At 45.5% G+C, this 27,313-nt stretch overlaps 1 protein-coding gene across 1 annotated transcript in view; it reads left to right on the top strand.

Annotated features, from left to right (window-relative positions):
- tubgcp5 (tubulin, gamma complex associated protein 5) overlaps positions 1–25,616 on the top strand; it is a 116,226-nt gene extending 90,610 nt beyond the window's left edge. Inside the window, exons 18-23 of the mRNA XM_052475731.1 lie at positions 5,158–5,278; positions 9,262–9,410; positions 10,178–10,303; positions 18,686–18,774; positions 24,879–24,979; positions 25,446–25,616. Coding sequence (XP_052331691.1) covers positions 5,158–5,278; positions 9,262–9,410; positions 10,178–10,303; positions 18,686–18,774; positions 24,879–24,979; positions 25,446–25,492 — 633 coding nt within the window. The 3' untranslated portion in view covers positions 25,493–25,616. The remainder of the gene's footprint in view (positions 1–5,157; positions 5,279–9,261; positions 9,411–10,177; positions 10,304–18,685; positions 18,775–24,878; positions 24,980–25,445) is intronic.
- The last annotated feature ends 1,697 nt before the right edge of the window (positions 25,617–27,313 follow it).

The raw sequence follows: 27,313 nt of genomic DNA, 5'->3' as shown, positions 1-27,313 counted from the left end.
TTTATAGTGACGGCCTCAGCAGAAGGGCTGCTACGGCCTCAGCAGAAGGGCAGCGTTTATGGTGAACGGCCTCAGCAGAAGGGCTGCGTTTATAGTGATACGGCCTCAGCAGAAGGGCAGCGTTTATAGTGATACGGCCTCAGCAGAAGGGCTGCGTTTATAGTGATACGGCCTCAGCAGAAGGGCTGCGTTTATGTTGATACGGCCTCAGCAGAAGGGCTGCGTTTATAGTGATACGGCCTCAGCAGAAGGGCAGCGTTTATAGTGATACGGCCTCAGCAGAAGGGCTGCGTTTATAGTGATACGGCCTCAGCAGAAGGCCTCAGCAGAAGGGCTGTGTTTATAGTGATACGGCCTCAGCAGAAGGGCAGTGTTTATAGTGATACGGCCTCAGCAGAAGGGCAGTGTTTATGGTGATACGGCCTCAGCAGAAGGGCAGTGTTTATAGTGATACGGCCTCAGCAGAAGGGCAGTGTTTATAGTGATACGGCCTCAGCAGAAGGGCAGTGTTTATGGTGATACGGCCTCAGCAGAAGGGCAGTGTTTATAGTGATACGGCCTCAGCAGAAGGGCAGCGTTTATAGTGATACGGCCTCAGCAGAAGGGCTGCGTTTATAGTGATACGGCCTCAGCAGAAGGGCTGTGTTTATGGTGATACGGCCTCAGCAGAAGGGCTGTGTTTATAGTGATACGGCCTCAGCAGAAGGGCAGTGTTTATGGTGATACGGCCTCAGCAGAAGGGCAGTGTTTATGGTGATACGGCCTCAGCAGAAGGGAAGGGCTCAGCAGAAGGGCAGTGTTTATAGTGATACGGCCTCAGCAGAAGGGCTGCGTTTATAGTGATACGGTCTCAGCAGAAGGGCAGTGTTTATAGTGATACGGCCTCAGCAGAAGGGCAGTGTTTATAGTGATACGGCCTCAGCAGAAGGGCTGTGTTTATAGTGATACGGCCTCAGCAGAAGGGCTGTGTTTATAGTGATACGGCCTCAGCAGAAGGGCAGTGTTTATAGTGATACGGTCTCAGCAGAAGGGCAGTGTTTATAGTGATACGGTCTCAGCAGAAGGGCAGTGTTTATAGTGATACGGTCTCAGCAGAAGGGCTGTGTTTATAGTGATACGGTCTCAGCAGAAGGGCAGTGTTTATAGTGATACGGTCTCAGCAGAAGGGCAGCGTTTATAGTGATACGGCCTCAGCAGAAGGGCAGTGTTTATAGTGATACGGCCTCAGCAGAAGGGCAGTGTTTATAGTGATACGGTCTCAGCAGAAGGGCAGCGTTTATAGTGATACGGTCTCAGCAGAAGGGCAGCGTTTATAGTGATACGGCCTCAGCAGAAGGGCAGCGTTTATAGTGATACGGCCTCAGCAGAAGGGCAGTGTTTATAGTGATACGGCCTCAGCAGAAGGGCAGCGTTTATAGTGATACGGCCTCAGCAGAAGGGCAGTGTTTATAGTGATACGGCCTCAGCAGAAGGGCAGTGTTTATGGTGATACGGCCTCAGCAGAAGGGCTGCGTTTATAGTGATACGGCCTCAGCAGAAGGGCAGCGTTTATAGTGACGGCCTCAGCAGAAGGGCAGCGTTTATAGTGATACGGTCTCAGCAGAAGGGCTGCTTTTATAGTGATACGGCCTCAGCAGAAGGGCAGTGTTTATAGTGATACGGCCTCAGCAGAAGGGCAGCGTTTATAGTGATACGGCCTCAGCAGAAGGGCAGCGTTTATAGTGATACGGCCTCAGCAGAAGGGCAGTGTTTATAGTGATACGGCCTCAGCAGAAGGGCAGTGTTTATAGTGATACGGCCTCAGCAGAAGGGCAGCGTTTATAGTGACGGTCTCAGCAGAAGGGCACGTTTATAGTGATACGGTCTCAGCAGAAGGGCAGTTTAAGTGGGCCTCAGCAGAAGGGCTGTGTTTATAGTGATACGGTCTCAGCAGAAGGGCAGCGTTTATAGTGATACGGTCTCAGCAGAAGGGCAGCGTTTATAGTGATACGGCCTCAGCAGAAGGGCTGCGTTTATAGTGATACGGTCTCAGCAGAAGGGCAGCGTTTATAGTGATACGCCTCAGCAGAAGGGCAGCGTTTATAGTGATACGGTCTCAGCAGAAGGGCAGCGTTTATAGTGATACGGTCTCAGCAGAAGGGCAGCGTTTATAGTGATACGGCCTCAGCAGAAGGGCTGTGTTTATAGTGATACGGTCTCAGCAGAAGGGCAGCAGAGCAGAAGGGCAGCGTTTATAGTGATACGGTCTCAGCAGAAGGGCTGCGTTTATAGTGATACGGCCTCAGCAGAAGGGCAGTGTTTATAGTGATACGGTCTCAGCAGAAGGGCTGCGTTTATAGTGATACGGCCTCAGCAGAAGGGCAGCGTTTATAGTGATACGGCCTCAGCAGAAGGGCAGCGTTTATAGTGATACGGCCTCAGCAGAAGGGCAGCGTTTATAGTGATACGGCCTCAGCAGAAGGGCAGTGTTTATAGTGATACGGCCTCAGCAGAAGGGCAGCGTTTATAGTGATACGGCCTCAGCAGAAGGGCAGCGTTTATAGTGATACGGCCTCAGCAGAAGGGCAGCGTTTATAGTGATACGGCCTCAGCAGAAGGGCTGCGTTTATAGTGATACGGCCTCAGCAGAAGGGCAGTGTTTATAGTGATACGGCCTCAGCAGAAGGGCTGCGTTTATAGTGATACGGCCTCAGCAGAAGGGCAGCGTTTATAGTGTTTATCAGCAGAAGGGCAGTGTTTATACGGCCTCAGCAGAAGGGCAGTGTTTATAGTGATACGGTCTCAGCAGAAGGGCAGCGTTTATAGTGATACGACCTCAGCAGAAGGGCTGTGTTTATAGTGATACGGCCTCAGCAGAAGGGCAGCGTTTATAGTGATACGGTCTCAGCAGAAGGGCAGCGTTTATAGTGATACGGTCTCAGCAGAAGGGCAGCGTTTATAGTGATACGGCCTCTCAGAAGGGCAGCGTTTAAGTGGGCTCAGCAGAAGGGCTGCGTTTATAGTGATACGGCCTCAGCAGAAGGGCAGTGTTTATAGTGATACGGCCTCAGCAGAAGGGCAGCGTTTATAGTGATACGGTCTCAGCAGAAGGGCAGCGTTTATAGTGATACGACCTCAGCAGAAGGGCTGTTTATAGTGATACGGCCTCAGCAGAAGGGCAGCGTTTATAGTGATACGGCCTCAGCAGAAGGGCAGCGTTTATAGTGATACGGCCTCAGCAGAAGGGCAGTGTTTATAGTGATACGGCCTCAGCAGAAGGGCAGCGTTTATAGTGATACGGCCTGTTTATAGTGATACGGCCTCAGCAGAAGGGCTGTGTTTATAGTGATACGGCCTCAGCAGAAGGGCAGCGTTTATAGTGACGGCCTCAGCAGAACGTTTATAGTGATACGGCCTCAGCAGAAGGGCAGCGTTTATAGTGATACGGCCTCAGCAGAAGGGCAGTGTTTATAGTGATACGGCCTCAGCAGAAGGGCAGTGTTTATAGTGATACGGTCTCAGCAGAAGGGCAGTGTTTATAGTGATACGACCTCAGCAGAAGGGCTGCGTTTATAGTGATACGGCCTCAGCAGAAGGGCAGCGTTTATAGTGATACGGTCTCAGCAGAAGGGCAGCGTTTATAGTGATACGGTCTCAGCAGAAGGGCAGTGTTTATAGTGATACGGCCTCAGCAGAAGGGCAGCGTTTATAGTGATACGGCCTCAGCAGAAGGGCAGCGTTTATAGTGTTTATAGTGATACGGTCTCAGCAGAAGGGCTGTGTTTATGGTGATACGGTCTCAGCAGAAGGGCTGTGTTTATAGTGATGACCTCAGCAGAAGGGTCGTTTATAGTGATACGACCTCAGCAGAAGGGCTGTGTTTATAGTGATACGGTCTCAGCAGAAGGGCAGTGTTTATAGTGATACGGTCTCAGCAGAAGGGCAGTTTATAGTGATACGGCCTCAGCAGAAGGGCAGCGTTTATAGTGATACGGCCTCAGCAGAAGGGCAGCGAAGTGATACGGCCTCAGCAGAAGGGCAGTGTTTATAGTGATACGGCCTCAGCAGAAGGGCAGCGTTTATAGTGATACGGCCTCAGCAGAAGGGCAGCGTTTATAGTGATACGGCCTCAGCAGAAGGGCAGCGTTTATGGTGATACGGCCTCAGCAGAAGGGTGTTCATACTTCCTGCGCTTTGCTGAGCATTGCAGAACTGTTGTCAAGGAAGTGAGTGTTTTCTACAGGATGTAACGCCCCCACCGACCGTCCACCAATCACGTCAATGCGGAGCTTTACAGAGCCCTCCGCATTATTACAACATTTTTTTTGGGGGGCATGGCGATGCGGTACGGAGCTCGATTCGGCCTCTACATGCCTCTGGAGGCTGTGCAATTGCATCACAGCCTCCATATGGCGCCTCCTACCATATTTCCGAATCGAGCATGAATTGGCTTTTAGTCTAGGCCTCCATAATGGATTAGTTCACGGAGATGGGCGCAAACATACACTACCGTTCAAAAGTTTGGGGTCACTTAGAAATGTCCTTGTTTTTGAAAGAAAAGCATATTTTTTTGTCTATTAAAATAACATCAAATTGGTCAGAAATACAGTGTAGACAATGTTAATGTTGTAAATTACTATTGTAGCTGGAAACAGCTGATTTTTATGGAATATCTACAGAGGCCCATTATCAGCAACCATCACTCCTGTGTTCCAATGGCACGTTGTGTTAGCTAATCCAAGTTTATCATTTTAAAAAGGCTAATTGATCATTAGAAAACACTTTTGCAATTATGTTAACACAGCTGAAAACAGTTGTTCTGATTAAAGAAGCAAGGTCAGGGGGAAGATGAATCAGCAGCCACACTATACTCTTACTCTGCAGTAGATGAAATGTGACTAGTGTACCTCCCCAAACGGCACCCTATTCCCTATATAGTGCACTACTTATGGGCCCTGGTCCAAATCCCTATTTTCAAGTTAATTTGACCATTTGTAGGTATCAGAAAACACAGGAATATGGGACTTCGTGCACTAAACAGTTCAGAGTGTCATTTGGGATTGATTCTATGTTTCTCTTGTGGGTTGTCCTGAAGGTGCCCTGGCCTGTTGACATTGTGGTCAGTTCAGGGTGTCATTTGGGATTGATTCTATGCTTCTCTTGTGGGTTGTCCTGAAGGTGCCCTGGCCTGTTGACATTGTGGTCAGCTCAGAGTGTCAGAGGATCTACAACCAGGTGTTCCTGCTGCTGCTGCAGATCAAATGGGCCAAATACAGTCTGGACACGCTGGCATTCAGTGGTAGGTCTAGTATTACTGTCTCTGCCCCCCTCTCTTCTCTCTCTCCCCCTCTCTCTTCCTCTCCCCCTCTCTCTTCTCTTCTCTCTCTCCCCCCTCTTCTCTCTCCCTCTCTCTCTCTCTCTCTTCTTTCTCCCCCTCTCTTCTCTCTCTCTCTCTCCCCCCTCTCTTCTCTCTCTCTCTCTCTCCCTCTCTCTCTCTCTCTCTCTCTCTCCCCCTCTCTTCTCTCTCTCTCTCTCCCCCCTCTCTTCTCTCTCTCTCTCCCCCCCTCTCTTCTCTCTCTCTCTCTCTCCCCCTCTCTCTCTCTCTCTCTCTCTCCCCGCTCTTCTCTCTTTTTCTCCCCATATCTCTTCTCTCTCTCTCTCTTTCTCCCCCTCTCTCTTCTCTCTCTCTCTTCCCCTCGTCTCTCTCCTATCTCCCCCCTTCTTCTCTCTCTCTCTCTCTCTCTCCTATCTCCCCCCCTCTTCTCTCTCTCTCCCCCCTCTGTCTCTCTCATTGTCTTTCTCTCACTTTGAATCTCAATTCTATAAACTTTATTATTGACAATGGACACAAGGAAACGTATAGCAACACATAATGATTTGGAATAGTGAATTGATGTCCATTCAAGAACAGGCCCCTTCTTGACTAGAATATCTCCTGTTTTAAGATGACCTTAGAGTTTCCCTACCTGGGGATTGAAAATTACGAAACTGTACTGTTATGTATTTTAAGCTAATTTCCCCACTCAGATGGATAAATTCATAACCAACACAGTTCTTCCCTACTGGGAAGAGTTAATGCCATCAAGATGGTTTTCCTTCTCCAATAGATATCTATTCCAGAACGTTCCCCTTATCCCTACTGGGAAGAGATGGTTTTCCTTCTCCAACAGATATCTATTCCAGAACGTTCCCCTTATCCCTACTGGGAAGAGATGGTTTCCCTTCTCCAACAGATATCTATTCCAGAACGTTCCCCTTATCCCTACTGGGAAGAGATGGTTTTCCTTCTCCAACAGTTATCTATTCCAGAACGTTCCCCTTATCCCTACTGGGAAGAGATGGTTTTCCTTCTCCAACAGATATCTATTCCAGAACGTTCCCCTTATCCCTACTGGGAAGAGATGGTTTTCCTTCTCCAACAGATATCTATTCCAGAACGTTCCCCTTATCCCTACTGGGAAGAGATGGTTTCCCTTCTCCAACAGATATCTATTCCAGAACGTTCCCCTTATCCCTACTGGGAAGAGATGGTTTTCCTTCTCCAACAGTTATCTATTCCAGAACGTTCCCCTTATCCCTACTGGGAAGAGATGGTTTCCCTTCTCCAACAGATATCTATTCCAGAACGTTCCCCTTATCCCTACTGGGAAGAGATGGTTTCCTTCTCCAACAGATATCTATTATTCCCCTTCTCCCTACTGGGAAGAGATGGTTTCCCTTCTCCAACAGATATCTATTCCAGAATGTTCCCCTTATCCCTACTGGGAAGAGATGGTTTCCTTCTCCAACAGATATCTATTCCAGAACGTTCCCCTTATCCCTACTGGGAAGAGATGGTTTCCCTTCTCCAACAGATATCTATTCCAGAACGTTCCCCTTATCCCTACTGGGAAGAGATGGTTTCCCTTCTCCAACAGATATCTATTCCAGAACGTTCCCCTTATCCCTACTGGGAAGAGATGGTTTCCCTTCTCCAACAGATATCTATTCCAGAACGTTCCCCTTATCCCTACTGGGAAGAGATGGTTTACCTTCTCCAACAGATATCTATTCCAGAACGTTCCCCTTATCCCTACTGGGAAGAGATGGTTTCCCTTCTCCAACAGTTATCTATTCCAGAACGTTCCCCTTATCCCTACTGGGAAGATATGGTTTTCCTTCTCCAACAGATATCTATTCCAGAACGTTCCCCTTATCCCTACTGGGAAGAGATGGTTTACCTTCTCCAACAGATATCTATTGGTTCCCCTTATCCCTACTGGGAAGAGATGGTTTACCTTCTCCAACAGATATCTATTCCAGAACGTTCCCCTTATCCCTACTGGGAAGAGATGGTTTCCCTTCTCCAACAGATATCTATTCCAGAACGTTCCCCTTATCCCTACTGGGAAGAGATGGTTTTCCTTCTCCAACAGATATCTATTCCAGAACGTTCCCCTTATCCCTACTGGGAAGAGATGGTTTCCCTTCTCCAACAGATATCTATTCCAGAACGTTCCCCTTATCCCTACTGGGAAGAGATGGTTTCCCTTCTCCAACAGATATCTATTCCAGAACGTTCCCCTTATCCCTACTGGGAAGAGATGGTTTCCCTTCTCCAACAGATATCTATTCCAGAACGTTCCCCTTCTCCCTACTGGGAAGAGATGGTTTCCCTTCTCCAACAGATATCTATTCCAGAACGTTCCCCTTATCCCTACTGGGAAGAGATGGTTTCCCTTCTCCAACAGTTATCTATTCCAGAACGTTCCCCTTATCCCTACTGGGAAGAGATGGTTTTCCTTCTCCAACAGATATCTATTCCAGAACGTTCCCCTTATCCCTACTGGGAAGAGATGGTTTACCTTCTCCAACAGATATCTATTCCAGAACGTTCCCCTTATCCCTACTGGGAAGAGATGGTTTACCTTCTCCAACAGATATCTATTCCAGAACGTTCCCCTTATCCCTACTGGGAAGAGATGGTTTACCTTCTCCAACAGATATCTATTCCAGAACGTTCCCCTTATCCCTACTGGGAAGAGATGGTTTACCTTCTCCAACAGATATCTATTCCAGAACGTTCCCCTTATCCCTACTGGGAAGAGATGGTTTACCTTCTCCAACAGATATCTATTCCAGAACGTTCCCCTTATCCCTACTGGGAAGAGATGGTTTACCTTCTCCAACAGATATCTATTCCAGAACGTTCCCCTTATCCCCACTGGGAAGAGATGGTTTCCCTTCTCCAACAGATATCTATTCCAGAACGTTCCCCTTATCCCTACTGGGAAGAGATGGTTTCCCTTCTCCAACAGATATCTATTCCAGAACGTTCCCCTTATCCCTACTGGGAAGAGATGGTTTTCCCTTCTCCAACAGATATCTATTTTCCCTTATCCCTACTGGGAAGAGATGGTTTCCTTCTCCAACAGATATCTATTCCAGAACGTTCCCCTTATCCCCACTGGGAAGAGATGGTTTCCCTTCTCCAACAGATATCTATTCCAGAACGTTCCCCTTATCCCTACTGGGAAGAGATGGTTTCCCTTCTCCAACAGATATCTATTCCAGAACGTTCCCCTTATCCCTACTGGGAAGAGATGGTTTTCCTTCTCCAACAGATATCTATTCCAGAACGTTCCCCTTATCCCTACTGGGAAGAGATGGTTTACCTTCTCCAACAGATATCTATTCCAGAACGTTCCCCTTATCCCTACTGGGAAGAGATGGTTTTCCTTCTCCAACAGATATCTATTCCAGAACGTTCCCCTTATCCCTACTGGGAAGAGATGGTTTTCCTTCTCCAACAGTTATCTATTCCAGAACGTTCCTATATTTCTGAAGTCCTTTTATAAGCAACTGGACTATCATTAGAAACTGTTAATTTGGACTAAAAAACATGGTAAAAAACAGTATGTGAATTGGAGTGGGTCCAGGGTTTCTGGGATGCTGGTGTTGATGTGAACCATGACCAGTCTTTTAAAAGCGTTTCATGGCTACAGATGTTAGTGCTACGGGGGCGATAGTCATTTAGACAGGTTAGCTTGGCGTTCTTGGGCACAGGGACTATAGTGGTCTGCCTGAAACATGTTGGTATTACAGACTGGGACAGGGAGAGGTTGAAAATGCCAGTGAAGACACTTGCCAGCTTGTCAGCGCATCCTGGTAATCCGTCTGCTTCACAATCAAATATATTCCACATGTATAAAGGTCAAATAAGAAGATTCCCTCAAAACATCAGGGATTTCTGAACGTCATGACCACAGGTGTTAATTCATGCTGTATTGTTTCCTCCTATAGATTTGACAGTAGCAGCTAAGCGGTTGGAAGGGACACCAGAGGAGGTGAAGGCTAAAGAGCCAATCAACCAGCAGATCCACAGGATGTTTCTGCTGAGGGTCAAACTGATGCACTTCGTCAACAGCCTCCACAACTACATTGTGACCAGGGTAAGAGGTTGTCTGAGACCGTGAACATGACTAGGGTAAGAAGTCTGACACATAGTGGACACGACTAGAGTAAGTGGACACAAAGTAGACATGTATTACTCCTAGTCAAGTTCAAAGGTCATCATTGGAAGAGATAGAAGTAGCCAGTACTAGACTAGTTGTAGTTCTAGTCTAGGTGTAGTGCCAGTCTAGGTATGGTGCTAGGCTAGTTGTAGTACTAGTTGTAGTTCTAGGCTAAGTGTAGTGCAAGGCACGGCTAGTTGTAGTTCTAGGCTAAGTGTAGTGCTAGGGAAGGCTAGTTGTAGTGCTAGGCTAGGTGTTGTAGTGTAGGTCTAGCGCTAGTTGTAGTCCTAGGCTAGGTGTAGTGATAGGCTAGGTGTAGTGCTAGTCTAGTGCTAGGCTAGTTGTAGCACTAGTTGTAGTTCTAGGCTAGGTGTAGTGCTGTTGTAGTGTAGCTCTAGTTGAAGTGCTAGGCTAGTTGAAGTGCTAGGCTAGTTGAAGTGCTAGTCTAGTTGAAGTGCTAGTCTAGTTGAAGTGCTAGTCTAGGTGTAGTGCTAGGCTAGGTGTAGTGCTCGGCTAGGTGTAGTGCTCGGGTCGGTGTAGTGCTAGGCTAGGTGTAGTGCTGTTGTAGTGTAGCTCTAGTTGTAGTTCAGAAGTTTCCCATCAGGCATCTGTATGGAGCTCTAATCATATTACATGTCTAGATAGATTTCTGGTCAATATCTAAACATTCCATATCGTACTTGGCGATATCCCTGTCTTTTTAGATTCTTCACAGCACTGGTCTGGAGTTCCAGCACCAAGTCCAGGAGGCTAAAGACCTGGACCAGCTGATTAAGATCCACTACAGATACCTGTCCACTATCCACGACCGTTGTCTATTGCGAGAGAAGGTAAGATGGATTACCTGTCTTATAGATACTGATACACTATATACACTATATTACCCAACAGTATGTGTACACCTGCTCGTCAAACATCTCATTCCAAAATCATAGGCTAATGCCTATGGATTGGTGCCCCTTTGCTGCTATAACGGCATCCTTCTGGGAAGGCTTTCCATTAGATGTTGGAACCTTGCTGAGGGGACTTGCTTCCATTCAGCCACGAGCATTAATGAGATCAGGCACTGAGGTTGGACGATTAGGCCTGGCTCGCAGTCGGCGTTCCAATTCATCCTAAAGGTTTTGATGGGGTTGAGGTCAGGGCTCTGTGCAGGCCAGTCAAGTTCTTCCACACCGATCTCGACGAACCATTTATGTACGGACCAGGCTTTGTGCACGGGGCCATTGTCATGCTGAAACAGGAAAGGTCCTTCCCCAAACTGTTGCCACAAAGTTGGAAGCACAGAATCATCTAGAATGTCATTGTATGCTGTAGCGTTAAGATTTCCCTTCACTGGAACGAAGGGACCCGAACCATTAAAAACAGCCCCAGACTATTATTTTTCCTCCGCCAAACTTTACAGTTGGCACTATGCATTGGGGCAGGTAGCGTTCTCCTGGCATCCTGACCGCTAGATGTATACCTGTCCTGCTAGATGTATACCTGTCTGCTAGATGTATACCTGACCGCTAGATGTATACCTGTCTGCTAGATGTATACCTGTCCTGCTAGATGTATACCTGTCCTGCTCGATGTATACCTGTCCTGCTAGATGTATACCTGTCCTGCTAGATGTATACCTGTCCTGCTAGATGTATACCTGTCTGCTAGATATATACCTGTCCTGCTAGATGTATACCTGTCTGCTAGATGTATACCTGTCTGCTAGATGTATACCTGTCTGCTAGATGTATACCTGTCTGCTAGATGTATACCTGTCTGCTAGATGTATACCTGTCCTGCTAGATGTATACCTGTCCTGCTAGATGTATACCTGTCCTGCTAGATGTATACCTGTCCGCTAGATGTATACCTGACCGCTAGATGTATACCTGTCCGCTAGATGTATACCTGTCCGCTAGATGTATACCTGTCCGCTAGATGTATACCTGTCCTGCTAGATGTATACCTGTCTGCTAGATGTATACCTGTCTGCTAGATGTATACCTGTCTGCTAGATGTATACCTGTCTGCTAGATGTATACCTGTCTGCTAGATGTATACCTGTCTGCTAGATGTATACTAGATGTCCTGCTAGATGTATACCTGTCCTAGATGTATCTGTCTGCTAGATGTATACCTGTCTGCTAGATGTATACCTGTCTGCTAGATGTATACCTGTCCTGCTAGATGTCCTGCTAGATGTATACCTGTCCTGCTAGATGTATACCTGTCCTGCTAGATGTATACCTGTCCTGCTAGATGTATACCTGTCCTGCTAGATCCTGTCCTAGATGTATACCTGTCCTGCTAGATGTATACCTGTCCTGCTAGATGTATACCTGTCAGATGTATACCTGTCAGATGTATACCTGTCTGCTAGATGTATACCTGTCCTGCTAGATGTATACCTGTCCTGCTAGATGTATACCTGTCCTGCTAGATGTATACCTGTCCTGCTAGATGTATACCTGTCCTGCTAGATGTATACCTGTCCTGCTAGATGTATACCTGTCCTGCTAGATGTATACCTGTCAGATGTATACCTGTCAGATGTATACCTGTCTGCTAGATGTATACCTGTCCTGCTAGATGTATACCTGTCCTGCTAGATGTATACCTGTCCTGCTAGATGTATACCTGTCCTGCTAGATGTATACCTGTCAGATGTATACCTGTCAGATGTATACCTGTCTGCTAGATGTATACCTGTCCCGCTAGATGTATACCTGTCTGCTAGATGTATACCTGTCTGCTAGATGTATACCTGTCTGCTAGATGTATACCTGTCCTGCTAGATGTATACCTGTCCTGCTAGATGTATACCTGTCTGCTAGATGTATACCTGTCTGCTAGATGTATACCTGTCCCGCTAGATGTATACCTGTCTGCTAGATGTATACCTGTCTGCTAGATGTATACCTGTCTGCTAGATGTATACCTGTCTGCTAGATGTATACCTGTCTGCTAGATGTATACCTGTCTGCTAGATGTATACCTGTCTGCTAGATGTATACCTGTCTGCTAGATGTATACCTGTCTGCTAGATGTATATCTGTCTGCTAGATGTATATCTGTCTGCTAGATGTATACCTGTCTGCTAGATGTATACCTGTCTGCTAGATGTATACCTGTCCTGCTAGATGTATACCTGTCCTGCTAGATGTATACCTGTCTGCTAGATGTATACCTGTCTGCTAGATGTATACCTGTCTGCTAGATGTATACCTGTCTGCTAGATGTATACCTGTCCTGCTAGATGTATACCTGTCCTGCTAGATGTATACCTGTCTGCTAGATGTATACCTGTCTGCTAGATGTATACCTGTCTGCTAGATGTATACCTGTCCTGCTAGATGTATACCTGTCTGCTAGATGTATACCTGTCCTGCTAGATGTATACCTGTCCTGCTAGATGTATACCTGTCTGCTAGATGTATACCTGTCTGCTAGATGTATACCTGTCCTGCTAGATGTATACCTGTCCTGCTAGATGTATACCTGTCCTGCTAGATGTATACCTGTCCTGCTAGATGTATACCTGTCTGCTAGATGTATACCTGTCTGCTAGATGTATACCTGTCTGCTAGATGTATACCTGTCTGCTAGATGTAGACCCTAGATGTAGACCTGTCCTGCTAGATGTATACCTGTCCTGCTAGATGTATACCTGTCCTGCTAGATGTATACCTGTCTGCTAGATGTATACCTGTCTGCTAGATGTATACCTGTCTGCTAGATGTATACCTGTCTGCTAGATGTATACCTGTCCTGCTAGATGTATACCTGTCCTGCTAGATATATACCTGTCTGCTAGATGTATACCTGTCTGCTAGATGTATACCTGTCTGCTAGATGTATACCTGTCTGCTAGATGTATACCTGTCTGCTAGATGTATACCTGTCTGCTAGATGTATACCTGTCTGCTAGATGTATACCTGTCTGCTAGATGTATACCTGTCTGCTAGATGTATACCTGTCCTGCTAGATGTATACCTGTCCTGCTAGATGTATACCTAGATGTATACCTGTCCGCTAGATGTATACCTGACCGCTAGATGTATACCTGTCCGCTAGATGTATACCTGTCCGCTAGATGTATACCTGTCCGCTAGATGTATACCTGTCCGCTAGATGTATACCTGTCCGCTAGATGTATACCTGTCCTGCTAGATGTATACCTGTCTGCTAGATGTATACCTGTCTGCTAGATGTATACCTGTCTGCTAGATGTATACCTGTCTGCTAGATGTACCTGCTAGATGTATACCTGTCTGCTAGATGTATACCTGTCTGCTAGATGTATACCTGTCTGCTAGATGTATACCTGTCCTGCTAGATGTATACCTGTCTGCTAGATGTATACCTGTCTGCTAGATGTATACCTGTCTGCTAGATGTATACCTGTCCTGCTAGATGTATACCTGTCCTGCTAGATGTAGATGTATACCTGTCCTGCTAGATGTATACCTGTCCTGCTAGATGTATACCTGTCCTGCTAGATGTATACCTGTCCTGCTAGATGTATACCTGTCCTGCTAGATGTATACCTGTCCTGCTAGATGTATACCTGTCTGCTAGATGTATACCTGTCCTGCTAGATGTATACCTGTCCTGCTAGATGTATACCTGTCTGCTAGATGTATACCTGTCTGCTAGATGTATACCTGTCTGCTAGATGTATACCTGTCTGCTAGATGTATACCTGTCCTGCTAGATGTATACCTGTCCTGCTAGATGTATACCTGTCTGCTAGATGTATACCTGTCTGCTAGATGTATACCTGTCTGCTAGATGTATACCTGTCCTGCTAGATGTATACCTGTCTGCTAGATGTATACCTGTCCTGCTAGATGTATACCTGTCCTGCTAGATGTATACCTGTCTGCTAGATGTATACCTGTCTGCTAGATGTATACCTGTCCTGCTAGATGTATACCTGTCCTGCTAGATGTATACCTGTCCTGCTAGATGTATACCTGTCCTGCTAGATGTATACCTGTCCTGCTAGATGTATACCTGTCTGCTAGATGTATACCTGTCTGCTAGATGTATACCTGTCTGCTAGATGTATACCTGTCTGCTAGATGTAGACCTGTCTGCTAGATGTAGACCTGTCCTGCTAGATGTATACCTGTCCTGCTAGATGTATACCTGTCTGCTAGATGTATACCTGTCTGCTAGATGTATACCTGTCTGCTAGATGTATACCTGTCTGCTAGATGTATACCTGTCCTGCTAGATGTATACCTGTCCTGCTAGATATATACCTGTCTGCTAGATATATACCTGTCTGCTAGATGTATACCTGTCTGCTAGATGTATACCTGTCTGCTAGATGTATACCTGTCTGCTAGATGTATACCTGTCTGCTAGATGTATACCTGTCTGCTAGATGTATACCTGTCTGCTAGATGTATACCTGTCTGCTAGATGTATACCTGTCCTGCTAGATGTATACCTGTCCTGCTAGATGTATACCTGTCCGCTAGATGTATACCTGTCCGCTAGATGTATACCTGACCGCTAGATGTATACCTGTCCGCTAGATGTATACCTGTCCGCTAGATGTATACCTGTCCGCTAGATGTATACCTGTCCGCTAGATGTATACCTGTCCGCTAGATGTATACCTGTCCTGCTAGATGTATACCTGTCTGCTAGATGTATACCTGTCTGCTAGATGTATACCTGTCTGCTAGATGTATACCTGTCTGCTAGATGTATACCTGTCTGCTAGATGTATACCTGTCTGCTAGATGTATACCTGTCTGCTAGATGTATACCTGTCTGCTAGATGTATACCTGTCCTGCTAGATGTATACCTGTCTGCTAGATGTATACCTGTCTGCTAGATGTATACCTGTCTGCTAGATGTATACCTGTCCTGCTAGATGTATACCTGTCCTGCTAGATGTATACCTGTCCTGCTAGATGTATACCTGTCCTGCTAGATGTATACCTGTCCTGCTAGATGTATACCTGTCCTGCTAGATGTATACCTGTCCTGCTAGATGTATACCTGTCCTGCTAGATGTATACCTGTCCTGCTAGATGTATACCTGTCCTGCTAGATGTATACCTGTCCTGCTAGATGTATACCTGTCCTGCTAGATGTATACCTGTCTGCTAGATGTATACCTGTCCCGCTAGATGTATACCTGTCCCGCTAGATGTATACCTGTCCCGCTAGATGTATACCTGTCTGCTAGATGTATACCTGTCTGCTAGATGTATACCTGTCTGCTAGATGTATACCTGTCTGCTAGATGTATACCTGTCTGCTAGATGTATACCTGTCTGCTAGATGTATACCTGTCTGCTAGATGTATACCTGTCTGCTAGATGTATACCTGTCTGCTAGATGTATACCTGTCTGCTAGATGTATACCTGTCCTGCTAGATGTATACCTGTCCTGCTAGATGTATACCTGTCCTGCTAGATGTATACCTGTCCTGCTAGATGTATACCTGTCCTGCTAGATGTATACCTGTCCTGCTAGATGTATACCTGTCCTGCTAGATGTATACCTGTCCTAGATGTATACCTGTCCTGCTAGATGTATACCTGTCCTGCTAGATGTATACCTGTCCTGCTAGATGTATACCTGTCCTGCTAGATGTATACCTGTCCTGCTAGATGTATACCTGTCCTGCTAGATGTATACCTGTCCTGCTAGATGTATACCTGTCTGCTAGATGTATACCTGTCCCGCTAGATGTATACCTGTCCCGCTAGATGTATACCTGTCCCGCTAGATGTATACCTGTCCCGCTAGATGTATACCTGTCCCGCTAGATGTATACCTGTCTGCTAGATGTATACCTGTCTGCTAGATGTATACCTGTCTGCTAGATGTATACCTGTCTGCTAGATGTATACCTGTCTGCTAGATGTATACCTGTCTGCTAGATGTATACCTGTCTGCAAGATGTATACCTGTCTGCTAGATGTATACCTGTCTGCTAGATGTATACCTGTCTGCTAGATGTATACCTGTCTGCTAGATGTATACCTGTCCTGCTAGATGTATACCTGTCCTGCTAGATGTATACCTGTCTGCTAGATGTATACCTGTCTGCTAGATGTATACCTGTCTGCTAGATGTATACCTGTCTGCTAGATGTATACCTGTCTGCTAGATGTATACCTGTCCTGCTAGATGTATACCTGTCCTGCTAGATGTATACCTGTCTGCTAGATGTATACCTGTCTGCTAGATGTATATCTGTCTGCTAGATGTATACCTGTCTGCTAGATGTATACCTGTCTGCTAGATGTATACCTGTCCTGCTAGATGTATACCTGTCCTGCTAGATGTATACCTGTCTGCTAGATGTATACCTGTCCTGCTAGATGTATACCTGTCCTGCTAGATGTATACCTGTCCTGCTAGATGTATACCTGTCCTGCTAGATGTATACCTGTCTGCTAGATGTATACCTGTCCTGCTAGATGTATACCTGTCTGCTAGATGTATACCTGTCTGCTAGATGTATACCTGTCTGCTAGATGTATACCTGTCTGCTAGATGTATACCTGTCTGCTAGATGTAGACCTGTCTGCTAGATGTAGACCTGTCTGCTAGATGTAGACCTGTCTGCTAGATGTAGACCTGTCTGCTAGATGTAGACCTGTCTGCTAGATGTAGACCTGTCTGCTAGATGTAGACCTGTCCTGCTAGATGTATACCTGTCTGCTAGATGTATACCTGTCTGCTAGATGTATACCTGTCTGCTAGATGTATACCTGTCTGCTAGATGTATACCTGTCTGCTAGATGTATACCTGTCTGCTAGATGTATACCTGTCTGCTAGATGTATACCTGTCCTGCTAGATGTATACCCGTCCTGCTAGATGTATACCTGTCTGCTAGATGTATACCTGTCCTGCTAGACGTATACCTGTCCTGCTAGACGTATACCTGTCCTGCTAGACGTATACCTGTCCTGCTAGACGTATACCTGTCTGCTAGACGTATACCTGTCCTGCTAGATGTAGACCTGTCTGCTAGATGTATACCTGTCCTGCTAGATGTATACCTGTCTGCTAGATGTATACCTGTCCTGCTAGATATATACCTGTCTGCTAGATGTATACCTGTCTGCTAGATGTATACCTGTCCTGCTAGATGTATACCTGTCTGCTAGATGTATACCTGTCCTGCTAGATGTATACCTGTCCTGCTAGATGTATACCTGTCTGCTAGATGTATACCTGTCTGCTAGATGTAGACCTGTCTGCTAGATGTAGACCTGTCCTGCTAGATGTATACCTGTCTGCTAGATGTATACCTGTCTGCTAGATGTATACCTGTCTGCTAGATGTATACCTGTCTGCTAGATGTATACCTGTCTGCTAGATGTATACCTGTCTGCTAGATGTATACCTGTCCTGCTAGATGTATACCCGTCCTGCTAGATGTATACCTGTCTGCTAGACGTATACCTGTCCTGCTAGACGTATACCCGTCCTGCTAGACGTATACCTGTCCTGCTAGACGTATACCTGTCCTGCTAGACGTATACCTGTCTGCTAGATGTATACCTGTCTGCTAGATGTATACCTGTCTGCTAGATGTATACCTGTCCTGCTAGATGTATACCTGTCTGCTAGATGTATACCTGTCCTGCTAGATGTATACCTGTCTGCTAGATGTATACCTGTCTGCTAGATGTATACCTGTCTGCTAGATGTATACCTGTCTGCTAGATGTATACCTGTCTGCTAGATGTATACCTGTCTGCTAGATGTATATCTGTCTGCTAGATGTATACCTGTCCTGCTAGATGTATACCTGTCCTGCTAGATGTATACCTGTCTGCTAGATGTATACCTGTCCTGCTAGATGTATACCTGTCTGCTAGATGTATACCTGTCTGCTAGATGTATACCTGTCCTGCTAGATGTATACCTGTCCTGCTAGATGTATACCTGTCCTGCTAGATGTATACCTGTCCTGCTAGATGTATACCTGTCTGCTAGATGTATACCTGTCTGCTAGATGTATACCTGTCTGCTAGATGTATACCTGTCCTGCTAGATGTATACCTGTCCTGCTAGATGTATACCTGTCTGCTAGATGTATACCTGTCCTGCTAGATGTATACCTGTCTGCTAGATGTATATTCAGAACGCATCACATTATTTAATGTTAAAAACAATATTAACATAATATAAACATTATTTAATGTTTTCATAATGTAACTGGGGATGTTTCATCTCCAGGTGAGCTTTGTGAAGGAGGCGATCATGAAGGTTCTCAATCTGGTCCTCATCTTCTCAGACCGCTGGCAGGTTGGCTTTGGAGCGTGGAAGTGAGTGGTGTCATTTATGAGAGAAAATCATCCATGATTATAATCATGTGTTTCTGTTAAGTAGAGTGTATATCTGTATCGAAGGACCACTGATGGTCTTTGCTTTTGATTTTACAATGAATGTTATTCTGCTAATTAGTGTAAGAATCGTCGCTGTACTCACCTTATGATGCCTGGAGTCCAATCGATTGTTTTCCTCCTTCCAGCGATTGGAACATAGCTGGTGATGCCGTTAAATTAAAAACTAAATATTAAACTATAAAATAACCTAAACAGAAATGTTAAGATATGGTTATCCTCTGGTCAGGGTATTTGTTTCCTTAAATTGAAATTGCATTTGTAAAAACTATTAGATAACCTTCACAGATTTTAAGATATCGTTATCCTCTCGTGAGGAAAATTATTTTTTTAAATGTAAATGTTTGTTTTCATGTAGTATACTGACTCGGTTGGCATATTACACTGAACAAAACTATAAAAGCAACAAGAATGTCTTAAGATTTTATTGAGTTACAGTTCATATCAGGAAATTAATTAATTAGGCCCTAATCTATGGACTTCACATGACTGGGAATACCGATATGCATCTGTTACTCACAGATGCCAAATAAAAAGGACGTGGATCAGAAAACCAGTCAGTGTCTGGTGTGACCACCAACCATCAGGTTGTATTTGTCACATGCGCCGAATACAACCGGTGTAGAGACCTTACAGTGAAACGCTTACTTACAAGCCCTTAACCAACAATACAGTTTTGAGAAAATAACTTACATTTTTTATTTTTTATAATGAGATGAGAATAACAAATGATTAAAGAGCCGCAGTAAATAACAATCGCGGGGCTATATACAGGAGGTACAGAGTCAATGTGGAGGCTATATACAGGGGGTACAGAGTCAATGTGGAGGCTATATACAGGGGGTACAGAGTCAATGTGGAGGCTATATACAGGGGGTACAGAGTCAATGTGGAGGCTATATACAGGGGGTACAGAGTCAATGTGGAGGCTATATACAGGGGGTACAGAGTCAATGTGGAGGCTATATACAGGGGGTACAGAGTCAATGTGGAGGCTATATACAGGGGGTACAGAGTCAATGTGGAGGCTATATACAGGGGGTACAGAGTCAATGTGGAGGCTATATACAGGGGGTACAGAGTCAATGTGGAGGCTATATGCAGGGGGTACAGAGTCAATGTGGAGGCTATATACAGGGGGTACAGAGTCAATGTGGAGGCTATATACAGGGGGTACCGGTACAGAGTCAATGTGGAGGCTATATACAGGGGGTACTGGTACAGAGTCAATGTGGAGGCTATATACAGGGGGCACCGGTACAGAGTCAATGTGGAGTCTATATACAGGGGGTAACGGTACAGAGTCAATGTGGAGGCTATATACAGGGGGTACCGGTACAGAGTCAATGTGGAGGCTATATACAGGGGGTACCGGTACAGAGTCAATGTGGTGGCTATATACAGGGGGTACCAGTACAGAGTCAATGTGGAGGCTATATACAGGGGGTACCGGTACAGAGTCAATGTGGAGGCTATATACAGGGGGTACCGGTACAGAGTCAATGTGGAGGCTATATACAGGGGGTACAGAGTCAATGTGGAGGCTATATACAGGGGGTACCGGTACAGAGTCAATGTGGAGGCTATATACAGGGGGTACTGGTACAGAGTCAATGTGGAGGCTATATACAGGGGGCACCGGTACAGAGTCAATGTGGAGTCTATATACAGGGGGTAACGGTACAGAGTCAATGTGGAGGCTATATACAGGGGGTACCGGTACAGAGTCAATGTGGAGGCTATATACAGGGGGTACCGGTACAGAGTCAATGTGGTGGCTATATACAGGGGGTACCAGTACAGAGTCAATGTGGAGGCTATATACAGGGGGTACCGGTACAGAGTCAATGTGGAGGCTATATACAGGGGGTACCGGTACAGAGTCAATGTGGAGACTATATACAGGGGGTACCAGTACAGAGTCAATGTGGAGGCTATATACAGGGGGTACCGGTTCAGAGTCAATGTGGAGGCTATATACAGGGGGTACCGGTACAGAGTCAATGTAGAGGCTATATACAGAAGGTACCGGTACAGAGTCAACGTGGAGGCTATATACAGGGGGTACAGAGTCAATGTGGAGACTATATACAGGGGTACAGAGTCAATGTGGAGGCTATATACAGAAGGTACAGAGTCAATGTGGAGACTATATACAGGGGTTACCGGTACAGAGTCAATGTGGAGGCTATATACAGGGGGTACAGAGTCAATGTGGAGACTATATACAGGGGGTACAGAGTCAATGTGGAGACTATATACAGGGGGTACAGAGTCAATGTGGAGACTATATACAGGGGGTACAGAGTCAATGTGGAGACTATATACAGGGGGTACAGAGTCAATGTGGAGACTATATACAGGGGGTACAGAGTCAATGTGGAGACTATATACAGGGGGTACCGGTACAGAGTCAATGTGGAGGCTATATACAGGGGGTACCGGTACAGAGTCAATGTGGAGGCTATATACAGGGTGTTACGGTACACAGTCAATGTGGAGGCTATATACAGGGGGTACCGGTACAGAGTCAATGTGGAGGCTATATACAGGGGGTACAGGTACAGAGTCAATGTGGAGGCTATATACAGGGGGTACTGGTACAGAGTCAATGTGGAGGCTATATACAGGGGTACAGGTACAGAGTCAATGTGGAGGCTATATCTCAGGGGTACTGGTACAGAGTCAATGTGGAGGCTAACTATAGGGGGTACTGGTACAGAGTCAATGTGGAGGCTATATACAGGGGGTTCAGAGTCAATGTGGAGGCTATATACAGGGGTACAGGTACAGAGTCAATGTGGAGTTCTATACAGGGTGTACAGGTACAGAGTCAATGTGGAGGCTATATACAGGGGGTACAGGTACAGAGTCAATGTGGAGGCTATATACAGGGGGTACCGGTACAGAGTCAATGTGGAGGCTATATACAGGGGGTACCGGTACAGAGTCAATGTGGAGGCTATATACAGGGGGTACCGGTACAGAGTCAATGTAGAGGCTATATACCTGGTTAAATAAAGGTGTTCTCAACTGGCCTACCTGGTTAAATAAAGGTGTTCTCAACTGGCCTACCTGGTTAAATAAAGGTGTTCTCAACTGGCCTACCTGGTTAAATAAAGGTGTTCTCAACCAGCCTACCTGGTTAAATAAAGGTGTTCTCAACTAACCTACCTGGTTAAACAAAGGTGTTCTCAACTAGCCTACCTGGTTAAATAAAGGTGTTCTCAACTAGCCTACCTGGTTAAATAAAGGTGTTCTCAACTGGCCTACCTGGTTAAATAAAGGTGTTCTCAACTAGCCTACCTGGTTAAATAAAGGTGTTCTCAACTGGCCTACCTGGTTAAATAAAGGTGTTCTCAACTGGCCTACCTGGTTAAATAAAGGTGTTCTCAACTGGCCTACCTGGTTAAATAAAGGTGTTCTCAACCGGCCTACCTGGTTAAATAAAGGTGTTCTCAACTAGCCTACCTGGTTAAATAAAGGTGTTCTCAACTGGCCTACCTGGTTAAATAAAGGTGTTCTCAACTAGCCTACCTGGTTAAATAAAGGTGTTCTCAACTGGCCTCCCTGGTTAAATAAAGGTGTTCTCAACTAGCCTACCTGGTTAAATAAAGGTGTTCTCAACTAGCCTACCCTGGTTAAATAAAGGTGTTCTCAACTGGCCTACCTGGTTAAATAAAGGTGTTCTCAACTAGCCTACCTGGTTAAATAAAGGTGTTCTCAACTGGCCTACCTGGTTAAATAAAGGTGTTCTCAACTAGCCTACCTGGTTAAATAAAGGTGTTCTCAACTAGCCTACCTGGTTAAATAAAGGTGTTCTCAACTAGCCTACCTGGTTAAATAAAGGTGTTCTCAACTGGCCTACCTGGTTAAATAAAGGTGTTCTCAACTAGCTTACCTGGTTAAACAAAGGTGTTCTCAACTAGTTTACCTGGTTAAACAAAGGTGTTCTCAACTAGCCTACCTGGTTAAATAAAGGTGTTCTCAACTAGCCTACCTGGTTAAATAAAGGTGTTCTCAACTAGCCTACCTGGTTAAATAAAGGTGTTCTCAACTGGCCTACCTGGTTAAATAAAGGTGTTCTCAACTAGCCTACCTGGTTAAATAAAGGTGTTCTCAACTGGCCTCCCTGGTTAAATAAAGGTGTTCTCAACTAGCCTCCCTGGTTAAATAAAGGTGTTCTCAACTAGCCTCCCTGGTTAAATAACGGCGTTCTCAACTGGCCTACCTGGTTAAATAAAGGCGTTCTCAACTGGCCTACCTGGTTAAATAAAGGTGTTCTCAACTGGCCTACCTGGTTAAATAAAGGTGTTCTCAACTGGCCTACCTGGTTAAATAAAGGTGTTCTCAACTGGCCTACCTGGTTAAATAAAGGTGTTCTCAACTGGCCTACCTGGTTAAATAAAGGTGTTCTCAACTAGCCTACCTGGTTAAATAAAGGTGTTCTCAACTGGCCTACCTGGTTAAATAAAGGTGTTCTCAACTGGCCTACCTGGTTAAATAAAGGTGTTCTCAACTGGCCTACCTGGTTAAATAAAGATGTTCTCAACTAGCCTACCTGGTTAAATAAAGGTGTTCTCAACTGGCCTACCTGGTTAAATAAAGGTGTTCTCAACTGGCCTACCTGATTAAATAAAGGTGTTCTCAACTAGCCTACCTGGTTAAATAAAGGTGTTCTCAACCAGCCTACCCTGGTTAAATAAAGGTGTTCTCAACTAGCCTACCTGGTTAAATAAAGGTGTTCTCAACTAGCCTACCTGGTTAAATAAAGGTGTTCTCAACTGGCCTACCTGGTTAAATAAAGGTGTTCTCAACTAGCCTACCTGGTTAAATAAAGGTGTTCTCAACTAGCCTACCTGGTTAAATAAAGGTGTTCTCAACTAGCCTACCTGGTTAAATAAAGGTGTTCTCAACCGGCCTACCCTGGTTAAATAAAGGTGTTCTCAACCGGCCTACCTGGTTAAATAAAGGTGTTCTCAACTGGCCTACCTGGTTAAATAAAGGTGTTCTCAACTAGCCTACCTGGTTAAATAAAGGTGTTCTCAACTAGCCTACCTGGTTAAATAAAGGTGTTCTCAACTAGCCTACCTGGTTAAATAAAGGTGTTCTCAACTAGCCTACCTGGTTAAATAAAGGTGTTCTCAACTAGCCTACCTGGTTAAATAAAGGTGTTCTCAACTAGCCTACCTGGTTAAATAAAGGTGTTCTCAACTAGCCTACCTGGTTAAATAAAGGTGTTCTCAACTAGCCTACCTGGTTAAATAAAGGTGTTCTCAACTAGCCTACCTGGTTAAATAAAGGTGTTCTCAACTGGCCTACCTGGTTAAATAAAGGTGTTCTCAACTGGCCTACCTGGTTAAATAAAGGTGTTCTCAACTGGCCTACCTGGTTAAATAAAGGTGTTCTCAACTGGCCTACCTGGTTAAATAAAGGTGTTCTCAACTGGCCTCCCTGGTTAAATAAAGGTGTTCTCAACTGGCCTCCCTGGTTAAATAAAGGTGTTCTCAACTGGCCTACCTGGTTAAATAAAGGTGTTCTCAACTAGCCTCCCTGGTTAAATAAAGGTGTTCTCAACTAGCCTACCTGGTTAAATAAAGGTGTTCTCAACTAGCCTACCTGGTTAAATAAAGGTGTTCTCAACTAGCCTCCCTGGTTAAATAAAGGTGTTCTCAACTAGCCTCCCTGGTTAAATAAAGGTGTTCTCAACTAGCCTACCTGGTTAAATAAAGGTGTTCTCAACTAGCCTACCTGGTTAAATAAAGGTGTTCTCAACTGGCCTACCTGGTTAAATAAAGGTGTTCTCAACTGGCCTACCTGGTTAAATAAAGGTGTTCTCAACTGGCCTACCTGGTTAAATAAAGGTGTTCTCAACTAGCCTACCTGGTTAAATAAAGGTGTTCTCAACTAGCCTACCTGGTTAAATAAAGGTGTTCTCAACTAGCCTCCCTGGTTAAATAAAGGTGTTCTCAACTAGCCTACCTGGTTAAATAAAGGTGAAATGGTGTTTCCTCTGTCGTTTCCAGGATCGAATCCATTGATAAGATGGAGTCTGATTTCAAGAACTGTCACATGTTCCTGGTGACTATACTGAACAAAGCTGTCTGCCGCGGGTCATTTCCACACTGTAAGTTACACACTGATCTGTTAAATTAAGATTTGTGTGTGAGGGGTGTCTGCTGTGAGGGGTGTCTGCTGTGAGGGGTGTCTGCTGTGAGGGGTGAGGGGCGTCTGCTGTGAGGGGCGTCTGCTGTGAGGGGTGTCTGCTGTGAGGGGTGTCTGCTGTGAGGGGTGAGGGGTGTCTGCTGTGAGGGGTGAGGGGCGTCTGCTGTGAAGGGTGAGGGGCGTCTGCTGTGAGGGGTGTCTGCTGTGAGGGGTGTCTGCTGTGAGGGGTGAGGGGCGTCTGCTGTGAAGGGTGAGGGGCGTCTGCTGTGAGGGGCGTCTGCTGTGAGGGGCGTCTGCTGTGAGGGGCGTCTGCTGTGAGGGGCGTCTGCTGTGAAGGGTGAGGGGCGTCTGCTGTGAGGGGCGTCTGCTGTGAGGGGCGTCTGCTGTGAGGGGTGTCCTGACGGTCTTTTCTCTCTTCTCTCTAATAGTGGAGTCCCTTGCCCTGTCTCTGATGGCTGGCTTTGAACAGTGCTGAGAGAAGAACATCTCTTTCTGCTCGCTCACCAGACCCTTCGCCCACCAGACCCTTCGCCCACCAGACCCTTCGCTCACCAGACCCTTCGCCCACCAGACCCTTCGCCCACCAGACCCTTCGCCCACCAGACCCTTCGCTCACCAGACCCTTCGCCCACCAGACCACCAGACCATCCGACCACCAAAACACTCCCTGTGTCCCAAATGACATCCCTTTCCCTTCAAAGTGCACTAGTTTTGGCCCTATAGGGAATAGAGTGGCATTTGGGAAGCATACACTTTAGTTGTGACTGTTGTTGTTCTGACTTCATAGCGCACAAGACTGGTGAATAATGATGTCACACTCTCTCCCCGTTGCTAGTGGAGAAACAGAGCGTGTGTGAAGGGCTCTATCTCCTAAATCATGGATGCTCAATACCCTCAGAGGCTCAGAAGTATTACAGATGTGCGACTGCTTGTAAATATTGTTGATTTTGAAGCTGCTTTATGGTGTTGTCATCCATATGTCGGCTTCCTGCACAATCCTGCTGTTTAGTGTTTTACAACTACGGATTTACATTCGTTTGGGTTTTATTGGATTTTGATTTATTTTTGAATTGTTTTGCATTTGTATATTTGTTAATTGAACAACTGTCAATCCAGAATATCATCATAATGTTTAAATCTCTCGTATTTCCCTGGTGTTAGTTTAGTTCATTGAAATGTACAGATAATAAACGTTAACTAAATATTATAATATATAAACCTGGTCACATTATTACACGATATCATGTTACCGTGGAAACTATTCAGTCACGTTCACTTTTTATGTATTACCTTACAGCCTTGTTCTAAAAAGGGATTGCGTAATTTGTTTTCCTCGTCAATCTACACGCAATACCCCATAATGATAAAACAATAACAGGTCTATAAAATGTTAGCAAATCTTTAAATAAAAAGCACATACCTTATTTACATAAATATTCAGACCCTTTGCTGTGAGACTCGAAATGGAGCTCAGGTGCATCCTGTTTCCATTGATCATCCTGGAGATGTTTCTACAACTTCATTGGAGTCCACCTGTGGTAAATTAAATTGATTGGACATGATTTGGAAAGGCTCACACACGTCTATGTAAAAGGTCCTACAGTTTACAGTACAGAACAAAAACCAAGCCATCAGGTCAAAGGAATTTTTTGTGTCGAGGCACAGATCTGAGGAAGGGTACCAAAACATTTCTGCAGCATTGAAGGTCCCTAAGAACACAGTAGTCTCCATCATTCTTAAATGGAGGAAGTTTGGAACCACCAAGACTCTTCCTGGACCTGGCCGCTCGGCCAAACTGAGCAATTGGGGGAGAAGGGCCTTTGTCAGAGAGGTGACCAAGAACCCGTGGGTCACTCTGACAGTCTGATGGCCTTGAGATAGAAGCTGTTTTTCAGTCTCTCGGTCCCAGCTTTGATGCACCTGTACTGACCTCGCCTTCTGGATGATAGCGGGGTGAACAGGCAGTGGCTTGGGTGGTTGTTGTCCTTGATGATCTTTATGGCCTTCCTGTAACATCGGGTGGTGTAGGTGTCCTGGAGGGCAGGTAGTTTGCCCCCGGTGATGCGTTGTGCAGACCTCACTACCCTCTGGAGAACCTTACGGTTGAGGGCGGAGCAGTTGCCGTACCAGGCGGTGATACAGCCCGACAGGATGCTCTCGATTGTGCATCTGTAGAAGTTTGTGAGTGCTTTTGTACTATTGTCCAGATGAACGTGGTACCTTCAGGCATTTGGAAATTGCTCCCGAGGATGAACCAGACTTGTGGAGGTCTACAATTTTTATTCTAATTTCTTTT

This window comes from Oncorhynchus keta, chromosome 22, assembly GCF_023373465.1.
Source record: "Oncorhynchus keta strain PuntledgeMale-10-30-2019 chromosome 22, Oket_V2, whole genome shotgun sequence".
Classification (NCBI taxonomy): Eukaryota; Metazoa; Chordata; class Actinopteri; order Salmoniformes; family Salmonidae; genus Oncorhynchus; species Oncorhynchus keta.
Note: the sequence above shows the minus strand (reverse complement) of the source record. Positions and strands in the feature narration are given on the sequence as shown.